The sequence below is a fragment of the Gymnodraco acuticeps genome, unplaced genomic scaffold (genome assembly GCF_902827175.1).
Source record: "Gymnodraco acuticeps unplaced genomic scaffold, fGymAcu1.1, whole genome shotgun sequence".
In the NCBI taxonomy this organism is placed as follows: Eukaryota; Metazoa; Chordata; class Actinopteri; order Perciformes; family Bathydraconidae; genus Gymnodraco; species Gymnodraco acuticeps.
Genome location: NW_022990295.1, coordinates 5,468,596 through 5,480,839, shown reverse-complemented (window position 1 = coordinate 5,480,839; position 12,244 = coordinate 5,468,596). Strand labels below are relative to the sequence as shown.

Below are 12,244 nucleotides of genomic sequence, written 5' to 3'. Positions count from 1 at the left end.
TCCCAGTATGGAGGTCAGGGCCAGTGGTGAACACTTCTGGCTGAGCTGGAACTGTGATAACGCACAGAGGACGTATTCATCACCTCCTATGAGTCCTCCGTATCAACTCTACTGTATACCCCCACCGTTCTCTGACATCAGTCCGCTCAGCAGGAAACAGAGCAGGGCAGAGCAGGATGTGTGCGCAGCGAGCAGGTCGTCTCTCCAAAGGTCATCTCTCTCTCTCTCGTCTCTGTTACATAATCACACTAAGGATAGCTGGCAGCCGCTACCTGAGAACAGAGATGTACAGTGATAGTGCACACAGTTATTCTTTTTGAACGTTTCACTTTGTTACCTAAGGAATATATTGTCATTCTTCTACACCACTATGATGAATGTGCAATTGACAGAAGGCATTGTCTTGTCTTGGGTAGAGTTTGCATTTAGAGTTATTATTTAAGTACTGTCAAAGAACAAAGGTGGCTTTTGTCAAAAGTTTTTAGTGTTAGAAAATGTTGTCATTCACACGGTACCTCAGTACAAAGTAAAAAACGTAATGCTATTGAGTAAAAATTATTGTACTGAGTTCCATGTGATGATGTATACAGTATTCAAATGTTGGGAAAAGACTGCACTGGTATCGGATTGGTAGTCTGAAGATGCCTGAATTTTAAGTTATTGACATTTAATCAGTGTTATTACTACTGGTTCTTTATTTAAACTAAATCAAAAATGAATTTCGATACATTATTGTATAAATGTCTTAGCCTGTTAACGTGTTTTCCTTGTGCAATGTTGAAAAGCACACTCCAACTCAGAGATGATTACAAATTGGGTCCCAAACAGTAACATATTGAGATGTTGAAGAAAAACAAAAACACCCAGTGACATGGAGCAGAACGACCCTTAAGAGGGTGAGGCATGCGGCTTTCTCTGCATTAACTGTTATGCTTATATCAGCCCCACAGCTTGCCTAGTGACTAATATGGCTGGCGGTTATGTGGATTGTTGACTCAAGGCTTTGCGCATAGCCACACAGCCGTTTCTCAGAGGAAACTGTGGTCATAGCGGGAGTTCTCCATGTTAATCATGGATCACTGGTCGCTTTCACTCCCACTCCAGACAGACCACACCACCAGCGCTGACGGGAGCTACCGTCAAAATCCCTTAGGTGAAATGTTGTTTTAATATCATTACCCATGTTCTTGGTAGCCGTGATCACCAATGAATCACAGGTATCAAGTGTAACAGACCTTAAAAAAAGAAAAAGGGGAATGGAAATTTGCCTAAAAAGACTCTCATAGGAGGATACAAAATTAAAAGTGCAGCACAGTAGTTTTCCGTCTCATAATTCTCTTGATGCTTACCACTTTGATAGGGTATGTGTGTAAAACTAAAATGTATATCTAAACATTCAGCCTGGGAAAGTTTTCCTACTATACCACCTGGCAGTCTGCTATATTACTCAAAGAGGACGTGTCCAGAATCGTCCTCTTGTCTCCCTTTTCGGCCGCTGCCAAAACAGAGGAGGCCTGCAGATGGGGAGCCGGGGCTGAAGTAGAGAAGAGGAGCGAAGTGCAGGGTAATTCCCACAGGTTGTATGTGCTGCTCTCGTCTGAATAGGCCTCTATTTTGCTTCTAAACCAGGCATATGACAGTGTCTCGAGCTGTGATTTGTATCCCTGCATGGGAAGACTGGAAATGAACTTGAACAGATTCAGGTTAAATGGTTTTCTCAATTGTGAATTACAGACGTGTGTGTGTGTGTTGTGTTCTGAAGCTTTAAACTGTACCTTTACCCTGACCTTGGTCCCTGGTGTGTTTTCCCTTGTGATATTTACTTTATTTGGAATCTCTATTAGTTATAATAGCAGTAACAACTATTCTTCAAGTGGTCAAAACAAAAGAAATCACATTCTTGACAATCCATAATATCAACAAACCCCCCCCCCAAATAACAAAAAGTAAGTACATCTCTGTCATGTATCATTTAAATGTGAAATATATCATATATATAGTAAAATTGTAATATTACGTGTATTCAAATGTGAAATATAGGCACCACCAAAATCATGGATCTTAATAACTGCTGTTCTTAATTTGTTTAAAAAACTGATCCTACTGGTAACATGTAGGTTAAATCGAGCGGTATTTTTCTCCAGTTTGACATGGGACAGGGCTTTCCGTAGCACAATTGGACATCCTCTGCCACGGTTTGTGGTTTTGGTACCTCTGTGCTCCTGTGGGTCAACAGAGTGCAGACTCAGCCGTGGAGGCCTGCTGTCCTCAGGTGACCTTACTACATGCTAAAACAAAGGGGAGGAAATGTTGAATTTTGCACAATATATTATACATTGGTAGTAAATCAACCAAGATTGATGTAGCATATGTTTTGTAATAAGTGTGTCTAAATGTGCTGTGGCGTTTTGAATGTAAGCAAGCTTACCACACAGCAATATTGACAGAGCCAGGCCAGGAAGAGCTGGTGTGTTTATTTCTACAAACACAGAGCCAAACGAGTCCCAGGAGTGTTGGGCTTCCTGCTAGGCCAGAGGGAACAAAGGACCATAGAGAACTCCACACTCCACAGCGTGGGACAGATATGTCTTTCTCACTCCCCATCACCACTCTCCAAAGCCCCATCTGAAACACGTTCCCTGGGCCGCAGTGCCAGCGGGCTCAGCATCCAAAGCCAAATCCTTCTCATCAGGAGCCTGTGCAGATGCAGCTGTCGGAGGGACAAATACTGCAGGGCAGTTAGAGGAAGAGGGGCGCCTGTCCCATTATGCACTCCAGCCTCTAGTCCAGGAGCAGATGGAGAGAGCATCCATCAGGCTCCACTCCCAGATATGGGGCATGGTGTTGAAAGCATGAATAAGCAGTATGGCCATGCAAGGAACAATTTACATAATCCAGTCAGATTTTAGGATGTAGGGTTCCTGTGGCGAAGACCTCCAAAAGGGCCAAACATACACATCCCACACATTTATCTTCTTTCCTATACGTCAAAACTCAAGTTTCCTTCTTTTCCTCTTCATTTTACCCTTGTGTTCTCTGGGAACCTCTGGTAAAGTTGTTATTGCATTTTAATCCAATGTTAACGACCGGTACATATATTCCCTCAATCACGTCTCTTATTGGAAACCCACTTGGCTTTCTTTCAGAGCAGTCCGACACGTGACACTGACCAGCGAAGGCATAGCCTCAGTCAGCACTTTGTAATGGCTCTTCCTGCTGACCGGTCTTGTGGCATTCCACTTAGTGAATGATCAGAGTAACTACAATTAACCGGAGAGTATTGAATAGCCTCTCAGCTCACCATGTCTCCAGGCATTTTGATTCAGGCCCCTGAACCACTCCAACCACACTGCTTTTCTTCCAGCCAGATTTAGGCCTTTCTGGATTACTTAAGAGTTTGAAACCCCCACTTTATACACACTGAGGTGGAAACAGAGAGGCTGGCAGTGCTGCTGGCCCCCTAGAGATGAAAATGAAACTGTTTTGTTCACCGATGTTGGCCTGGGATTGAGTAGACAGCAGCAGTCATATGTTTTGATCACGTAGTGTCTATAAACCGCGATGAGGTCACATTTCCATAGCATCTATTTTTATGCAGATGGTAAGGGAAATTAAACCTATAAAATGAATTGGAACTTCACCTTTTCATTTGTGTGTGCAGCACTTGGGTCTATCGAAATAATACTCTTTGCTGAACACATTTCTCGAGAACCTTTGCTGCTTTCAGTTCTGCAATAAGTCCAGTTGTTGCTCTAATATAAGCCCTATCCTCTGGGGCAAGAAAACAAAAAAAGCTTTCTGAATCGATCCAACCCGACTGTAATTCATTTCACCCAGGCTCTGGCTGCTACTGGCAGGATTCCTAGAAGGCTGTCCAGACACAGAGAGCATGATTTGATCCAGCCTCAGTGGCTGGAGCGATAAGCCCTCAGACACACCCAGATTTTCACAAGAAGAAATATTCTGCCAGGACCCACAATTATCCAAGTCATAATGACTGGAGATGTTATCAAAAAGAGACCGGCTTTAATTGTTCACTGATGTTTGGCCTTATGCAGCCTCATATGAGGAGAACACATCCTCCCTGTTTCGGGAGAAAGGAGCTTATCGTTAAAGCGCTGCAAATGTTTCTGTGACTTTGTGTTTTCCTGTTATTCCTAGTCTTTTCTGTAGTTCTGGAACATTGGACTACTGTCACTACTAGAAATGTCTGGTCAAAATGTCATACTTTTATCTATTTTTGTGGGTTTTTTTAATTTACCGATCACTAGAAGATTACATCATTCCTATATTAATTAATTTATACTAGAAAACATGATGTCTTTGTGTTTTTGAGTAGACATTTTTTTATTATTTTACCCATTCATTGTGTGCTTGTGGTGCTGCACGGCTGACAACGGTTGATCTTATCAACTCTCTAAGGTGTCATTGTAGTACATAGCACCCTCACTAAGGCACAATATATTTTTCTTCTTACATTCAATCATTGGCAGGAAGCAAATGCAAGCGCTTTAATAAATAAATAATTGAAGTGTGGTCCATCACATGTCAAGCTGTTCTTCCAAAACAACATCAACATCAATAGTGCTCCAGTCAGTTTAACAATTAAATGTGATTCAGAGTGTCAAATTAATTTAGAAAACAACTTGTGAGAGCAGCCAGTGGAAGTTAAACATTTACTAGCGGAGATTAAACATTCACAAAAAGTTGTAATTTAGGCTTTTGTCAAGTTATTTTTGAATTTCCGGACAAACAAAAACTTCACCACCATGCCATGGCATGACCGTGTTGCTATGAGGGACACAACAACAGCGTAATGAAAATCCCCTTGGGGTTGGATATTATATTTATTGGTGCGCATGCTATGGTTCAGACCTCAGGATTTTATTGAAAGAAACACACAGGGACCTCAGTGGCGAATGATGAATGGCTGAGACGGTTCTGCATGAAGCCAGAGGATTTAGATGTGTGACCACAGTGGGGTTTGACCACTGGTGGTTCAGATGGTTTGGTGCATTGAATGGGTTGGTAAGAAATAATTAATTCATTCTCAGCCCGCAAAGACTTCTTTCACCTCTTAAAATACACCAAAGCTGTTAAGACAGACCAAATTCTGAATTAAGATTTTCTTTTATTTGCCTGTGTGCCCTGAGTGCTAGATCAAACATGAAAACCACCCTGCCTTCTCATAGTAAGAACAAAATAGTCTTAACATATCCAATTATGATTCATTTCTTCTCAATATCAGATATAAGAAATCTAACTTTTTGCCAAACCAAATTCTGAAGTCATACTTGGAAAAGGAATCACAATCAACCTATGATAATTGATAATATATTTTGTGCTAATCGGGAATGTTTTCTCTTTTCCTAGCTACACCATAGTTAATGTCTCGGACGTCACAGAGATTCATAACACTATTGGGCTTTCAATAGCAAAACATGAACAAGAGTCAAGTGTGTATGTCTTTGCTAATGCTCTTGAATAACACCTCCTGGGACTACTCTCAACAGTCTGCACTCTGCTTCCTCGTCTGCAAGCTTTAGTCTGTGAAAAACTGGAGCACCATCTGTTGTTGAGCTTCGTGTGGAAAAACTTCTCTCTCGACAATCTCAAATCTTAAACTCAGCATAAAGAAATACATTATCTCTGTCCATTGCAAAGTGTTTGGGCTTTTTAATTGATAGAGAACGCTGAAAGGAACGGGGTCAATATGCTTTGTTGCATCAAAAATAAGGTTTATACCCTGCACACAGTGCTCTGTACAGCTCACTGGCAAAAGTGCATTTTGCAAATACTCTCATAAATCTCCCCTTCCTTTGTTGCCAACTGTTTGCTGTGGTTCAGCAGTACAACGTTTTCATTGTTTTAGCTGCTGTATGCACACTTTTCTTCAATGTCTAAACTTCCCTCCAGTTAGACTGATGATCTGCAAGTAGAGGCACAAGCTTTGAAATGAACAATGGTCTTCGATGCTTTCTCTGAATGAGGGTAAACTCAGATTCACACTTGGTCTCCGATCATCGTCAATTACTTTTCCATTTACCAAGTAGCCTTTAAATTGCCCTAATTATGTGTAGTTCTAATGTATTAGGGTTTTTTGGCTGCCGCTCCACGTTGGAAAGAGGTAAATGGAACCATTAAACATTTTGTTTAAACAAAGAGTAATGACTTGATTTTTCTCAGCAGGATAGAGCGACTGTTTTTCTTGATTGGTTGAAACCTGTTGGTGAATTATGAGGTTTGCCCCCTCATGACCAGTCCAACTCAAACAGAACTGAGTGAGGACAAAGGGACAAGGCTAAGAGCTACAGGGTTGTACGGTGTGACCCAGACTAGGGTCCCATGCCAGCGACTCTGCCTGCTGTCAGACTGTCTTGTTTAGACAGTCTGTTCAAAACCAAATGACTTCATCCAACAGCCAGACAAGCTCTTCATATCAGTCTATTTTCTGCATTAGCTGCCATAAGCCAACAAACCGAGGCCATTACAGTTTTTCTCGATTACTAACACACATTTTTTTTAAATTGCTCAGTTTCTCAGAACACTAAACACAATTCACAAAACCACACACCCAAAGTGCAAAACACCTCATTTCTCCTGCTAAATGAAGAACTGCACTCACAACGACATAAACACTTGCAAACACACCAAATGCAAACTTTTGCACCAAATATAACTTCATTCATAATACTAGATTGTTTGACCACCCAACTACACACTGCTGAGCATAATCTAAAGCACTTTCATCTGTTATGGGCTATGCTCTGTACATAGAGGTTTCTGCAGAGAAAGATTGCTTGAGTTTACAGAAATACAGTAAAGGAAGAAATACAAATGAGTTGTTGAAAAAAATCACATTTTATTCAAAGATAACACTGCAACATGCATCTCAGCACATGGTTACTATGCTTCAGATCTCTCTAAGTGTGATGGCATTGTTTGCCAAAACCCAGTTTGTAACTGCTGCTTCCTGGGCCTCATTGAACATCCTTAGCCTTCCACCTGCACCTCTTTGTTTCTCAGTCCTTCAGATAAACAACAAAGATATAGTGGTCAGTCAGTGTCTGTGTTGCATAAAAGTGAGTTTACCACAGTATATTGTGCAGGATTTTTGTACATTTATAGTATGCAACATGCCAACAATTCAATTACAGTAATGAAGTAAATACGTTTCACACAACAGATATAAGCACTGATATATCATGAGAGTATTCTTCTTTGTCCACGTCCTCTCCCTCCACCTCTCCCCCACCTCTTCCTCTCACTCTCAGCCCAGCCCTTCCTCTTCCTCTTGCTCTTGCTTCCATGTTGGCTTCCATTGTTGCTGTAAGAAAGTTCTCACCTGTGGTCTTTTCATAGTGCTAACATCCTGATTGATGAGCCAACAATTATGCTATCAGGTGTTTGGTCAGGTGGAACGTGTTTCTTGATCATTGGTCCATGTGTGAGGCATTTTGAATATCAGTGTTTTAAACCTGCCAACACGTGACTTTATGTCAGATTCCTGTGTCTTACGTGGTTTGCAAAAAGTGCCATGTTGATTTGCAAACTGTGTGAAAAGCTGAAAACGTGTTTAGAGTTTTGGAGATTTGAGCCGATGTTTTGCTCTTTGAGTGTCAGTTAAAATAATTGTGCTTTATGTAGAATTTTAGTGTGTTAGCAATCGAGAAAAATTGTAAATGTTGGTTTGGACTTGGAATTCTCAAACAAATCAAAATGAAAAATGAGATTTATGAAGGTAGACTTGTGCTGCGCCTGAAGTGCTGGTGAAAAAACATTAAATATCACAATCCTCTCCAACCTACTTAGCATCTTAAGCCCAAGAAAAATTAAACGCTGTCTTGAATAGATTCAGTTATAACTGACAAACATGCTATATTTTTTAAATGATGATGTATAGAGAGATAACAAGAGCACCTCAGAGACCAAACTGTTTGTGAATGAATCAGCTGTGGACCTTACGTTACTGTGCCGTGCTTCACATAAACACAGTTCAGAGTGGGCTACAGTGATGGTTTAAGACATAAACACTTCACGATCAGTGTGTGTGTGTGTGTGTTTTGGGGGAACATGCTCATCAGATGAATCCAGATTTGTTCTCTCTGTCTGGCTCTGCCTTTTTCTCGATGGGCAACTCACAAAAACAAAACAGTCACCACTGAGATGATGGGAAGCGGTGTTTTCCAAGCCGCCCGCCACGGTGCTTTCCTGGCACTTAAACAAAGCCACCTAACTGAATTTATCCACGTAAACCCACCCCTTCCCCCAATACACTCTCATCAAAACATCAAAGTACACCTAGCATTTTGCTTGGCAGTGTAAATCACTGGGTTTTTTGTACAGCATCAGCATAAGCTCAGAGATCAGAGGGTTTGTAGCTGTTTTGACTGTCATCCAGTTCTTGGTTCTGGCTACACTGTGAACTGTTTGCGCTCCAAAGCTGCCTCCTCTCCAACTCATCTGGGTCAAGAAGAGGCGCGGCTGGAACTGCCATTCAAGCTGCCTGTTGAGCCTTCATCAGATCTTATATTCACATGTTGTAATGCAGCGATAAGTTCAAAGATATTCAAAGATATGTATCGACAGAGTGCCAAAAAAGACTTTTGCAACATATTGGAAGCTGTACACTTGTTGGATGCACATCTTATACTCTTCGAGATCACTGTGATTTGTAATTTCCTCAAATGTGAGGAGATTGTGTTTTAATTGCTTTCTATAGTTGTGAAATGAGTGGAAGTGGACAGTGCCAATGGCTTTATGTCTTAGTTGGTGCGCTCCGTTGCTATCAGATATAAACTCAAGCTTTGATCAGATGTTTGGACCAATACTTCTGAATAAAATAGTTCTCTTTGAATGTAATTATATAGCACATGTTCTGAACATGACATACCATGTGTAATGTGCTACACCTTGTTAAAGCCTCGGACTGTATTCAAATGAACTTCTACTAATGTAATCAAAGTGTCTAAATGATTTACCTCATTATTTCAACATCATGGGTGTCCATAATACTTTGTCTTTGGCCATTGCAGTTGTATTTAATTAACAGATTACATCCGCCAGGACGGTTATGTTTTTGTGTTATTGTCAGCCGAATTACAGAACAACTAAATATGCCAGATTTTCATACAACTTGATGGAAGAGTATAGTTTGGACCAAGGAACAACCCATTACATTTTGGAGCAAATCGGAATCACTGGGCGGATACACACATTATTTCTCACTGGCGGAGGTCTGTGCTCTCCATGTGTCCTTTTAGTTCACTTGGACCTGCAGTTGAATGACAGAAAAATGTTATGAATTGATTTGCCTACATTCTGTCTTTACAGTATACCATATGTTCATTCAGCAGCGTTCTTATCAGAACCATTCATTGATTTAATTAAAACTCCATGGCTATCATTTAATAACCAAAACATTTTCCCCATCTGTCTGTGTGCAATCTTGGCAGAGGTCTTCAAAATTGCTTTCAAGTCACCCATAACAAGGCGGGGGAATGGTTCCTCCTTGGATCCCAGAGGCCTTGAAGTTCCTAATGATGACATCAAATGTCTTGAGTGAGTCGTGCTGGCCCTCACGCCCTCTGATCTGCAGTCAGAGAGGGCAGCGGTGAGCTCATTATGGGAGGAAGTCACTTTACCATTGAAAGTGAGAGAGACAGAACGAGCAACATCTGTCTAAGCCTAGGAAGTGAGGCAGGATGCGTGCAGGCCAGGTGTCACTGTCAGCGGTGGAAAAACCCGTTCATTAGTAGGATGGACGATGTAGCTGGGTCAGCCACCTCCTGTAAGTCCTTACCACCTTGAGTCCGGGGGACCTCTTATTTCCCCGTGTCATTTCCTATCCCTGGGACGCGCCCGATAGATTCAGGATCTGGGTCAGCAGCTGTCAGATATACTGTCGATGCTGCCTGTTTTCTTTTGGATAGATGATGTGAGAGGCCATTATCAAATGTCTTTTTCCCCTTTTCATTTACTGTCCTGTTCTCTTGGCAGCAGGAATGTGGTTTGTGGATAAATATACATGCATGGGCTTGTGTTGCACCTAGCACAGCTGGAACAGAGTGTGTGTGTGTGTGTGTGTGTGTGTGTGTGTGTGTGTGTGTGTGTGTGCGTGTGTGTGTGTGTGTGTGTGTGTGTGTGTGTGTGTGTGTGTGTGTGTGTGTGTGTGTGTGTGTGTGTGTGGTGTGTGTGTGTGTGTGTGTGTGTGTGTTTATTTGCCCGATTATCGTTGTACGTCTGTGGGTCGACAGAGCTGATTCAGTGTGTAAATACGTGGTGTGTGGCAAAAAAACCACATGTAATAAATGTTAATGCATGGTTTATATCCTCATTTGGGATTTGATTACTGCTTTAATTTCGTTGAAGGGCCACAGGTGTGCTTTGTAGAACTCTTTCTCTGATCGGCCCAACATGGTTCCTCTTTGTCTTGCTCTGCTTACTGTCTGTCTGAGCAGATCTGTGGGATCCAGATGGTTTTTTTGCAAGGTTGAATCCCAGCCCTCCTCAAAGCTTAGGCCCTTCTGCCTGTCCATCCGAGAGGCACGCGCCTCCCCCAGGTCGCTCACATGAACTCAGCTTCCAGGTCGTACAACACAGGCTCAGTAATTGACCCAAATCAAATGCGCACCGGTAAAAAAACGTGCCCCTCTCAGCCCTGGACAAGCTTTGTTCTTCGACCCTAGTTTTAATACTTCCTCCAGCCCTGTGCAACACTCAGGATGTTGCCCCCTGGTTGGCCACAGTCAGACTGTACAGGGAGTTCATCATCTAGTCAGGCAGACACAATGTGTGATGGAAGTGTTTTGTTAGCTGATGAAGGGATCTAATTTGTTTAATTACTCATTTTTTCCGAGGCAGACCATGCAGCCACAAACAGACGCCAACACAAACTGGGACACCTAAATCCTTTTGGTTGCTGGATCCTTATTTGTTGTTAATCAATGGTGAAAAATCCTCTCTTGCAAAAGTTTAATGTCTGACAGAATCTTTACATTAATTAGGGATGGTCTTGGATCTGTATACAGCAAATGTGAGTTAAGAAACCCTATATTCGCTTAAAGAATGATATGGTATTATTAATTTGATTAAAATAAAATGATTTCCAAATCATAGTGTTGCATCAATGAAATCAATGAAGCAAAGCTATGACCTAAGACAGCATGACATATTATTTTCTGTTGCATGCTTTAATGGATTTCACAGTGATGCGCATTGGTTGCAGAAGGGTGTTGCTATGTGTGTACAGTAAATATGTGTGTGCTATTAGCGTTAGCCTGAGGTCATGTATTTATGGTCTTGTGATCATGTTAATGACAGGACTCAAGTGAGACGGGGACCTCCTGACTCCTCCCCTCAGCAGACTGGGACCTCCCGCACTGTGAAACGTTATCCATCATCTTCTGGACCAATAACCTCCAACGCTCTACCCAATGGCAACGGCTACGCTAATGGCCACGGCAGCGAGCACAGAAACAGGCACGGACACAGGAATGGGCCTAGCAACGGGCACCACAACACTAACAGGCCCACCAGCGACAGCCAGCTGCAAGGGCAGTTCAACAATGCACTCTCACCAGCAGGTAAGAACAACAAACATATATTTTGTACACGTTTAAGATAAAGAACTTGGATCAGCATGCTTAACATTTCACTTTCCTCGGTCATGTCAAAACAAACATTGTGGCTCAATTAACAGAGGCCAGCATGCACATGTACACATGTATGGTGTCATCGTGGAATGGAACATTAGCCACAAGAAAAAAAATTGGCAGCTTCCCAGGCCGCACTTCCATTCCTCCACTGTCCACCCACCCCACCCCCTTTCTGTGGTCTGCATCCCACCAGACAGTCTTTGATATGAAAGCTACGTACAGTATGTGTGTGTGTCCTGGTCCACAATCTGCTGGAGAGGAGTGTGAGCAGTGTGTGTGTTCTTGTGTGCTTTGATATCTTTGGGAATATGCCTTGTCACCTCTCCGACATGACAGGCCCTAAAACCTGGCGCCTCTACCCACAACAAAAATAATCATGTATTTCTTATATTTGTATCCTCTCTTCAATAATTCATCTTCCTCTGATCCCCCATCCAGCACACACAGCTGTCTGCTGTTCAAGCTTGTTGTTTCGCCCTGTACCACAGCAACGGCTGTTGAACAGCTTCCCACCATTACACCATGTTAATTTGCACTCAAGCGCTCTTTCTCTCCTCAACACATACACACATCCAAAACACCTTACC

General features: G+C 42.1%; 1 protein-coding gene across 1 annotated transcript in view; it reads left to right on the top strand.

The window, feature by feature from the left end:
* Positions 1-12,244, top strand: part of LOC117550076 (latent-transforming growth factor beta-binding protein 2) — a 94,229-nt gene that overhangs the window by 21,272 nt on the left and 60,713 nt on the right. The window contains exon 4 of the mRNA XM_034222374.1: positions 11,323-11,585. Within this exon, the coding sequence (XP_034078265.1) occupies positions 11,323-11,585 (263 nt within the window). The remainder of the gene's footprint in view (positions 1-11,322; positions 11,586-12,244) is intronic.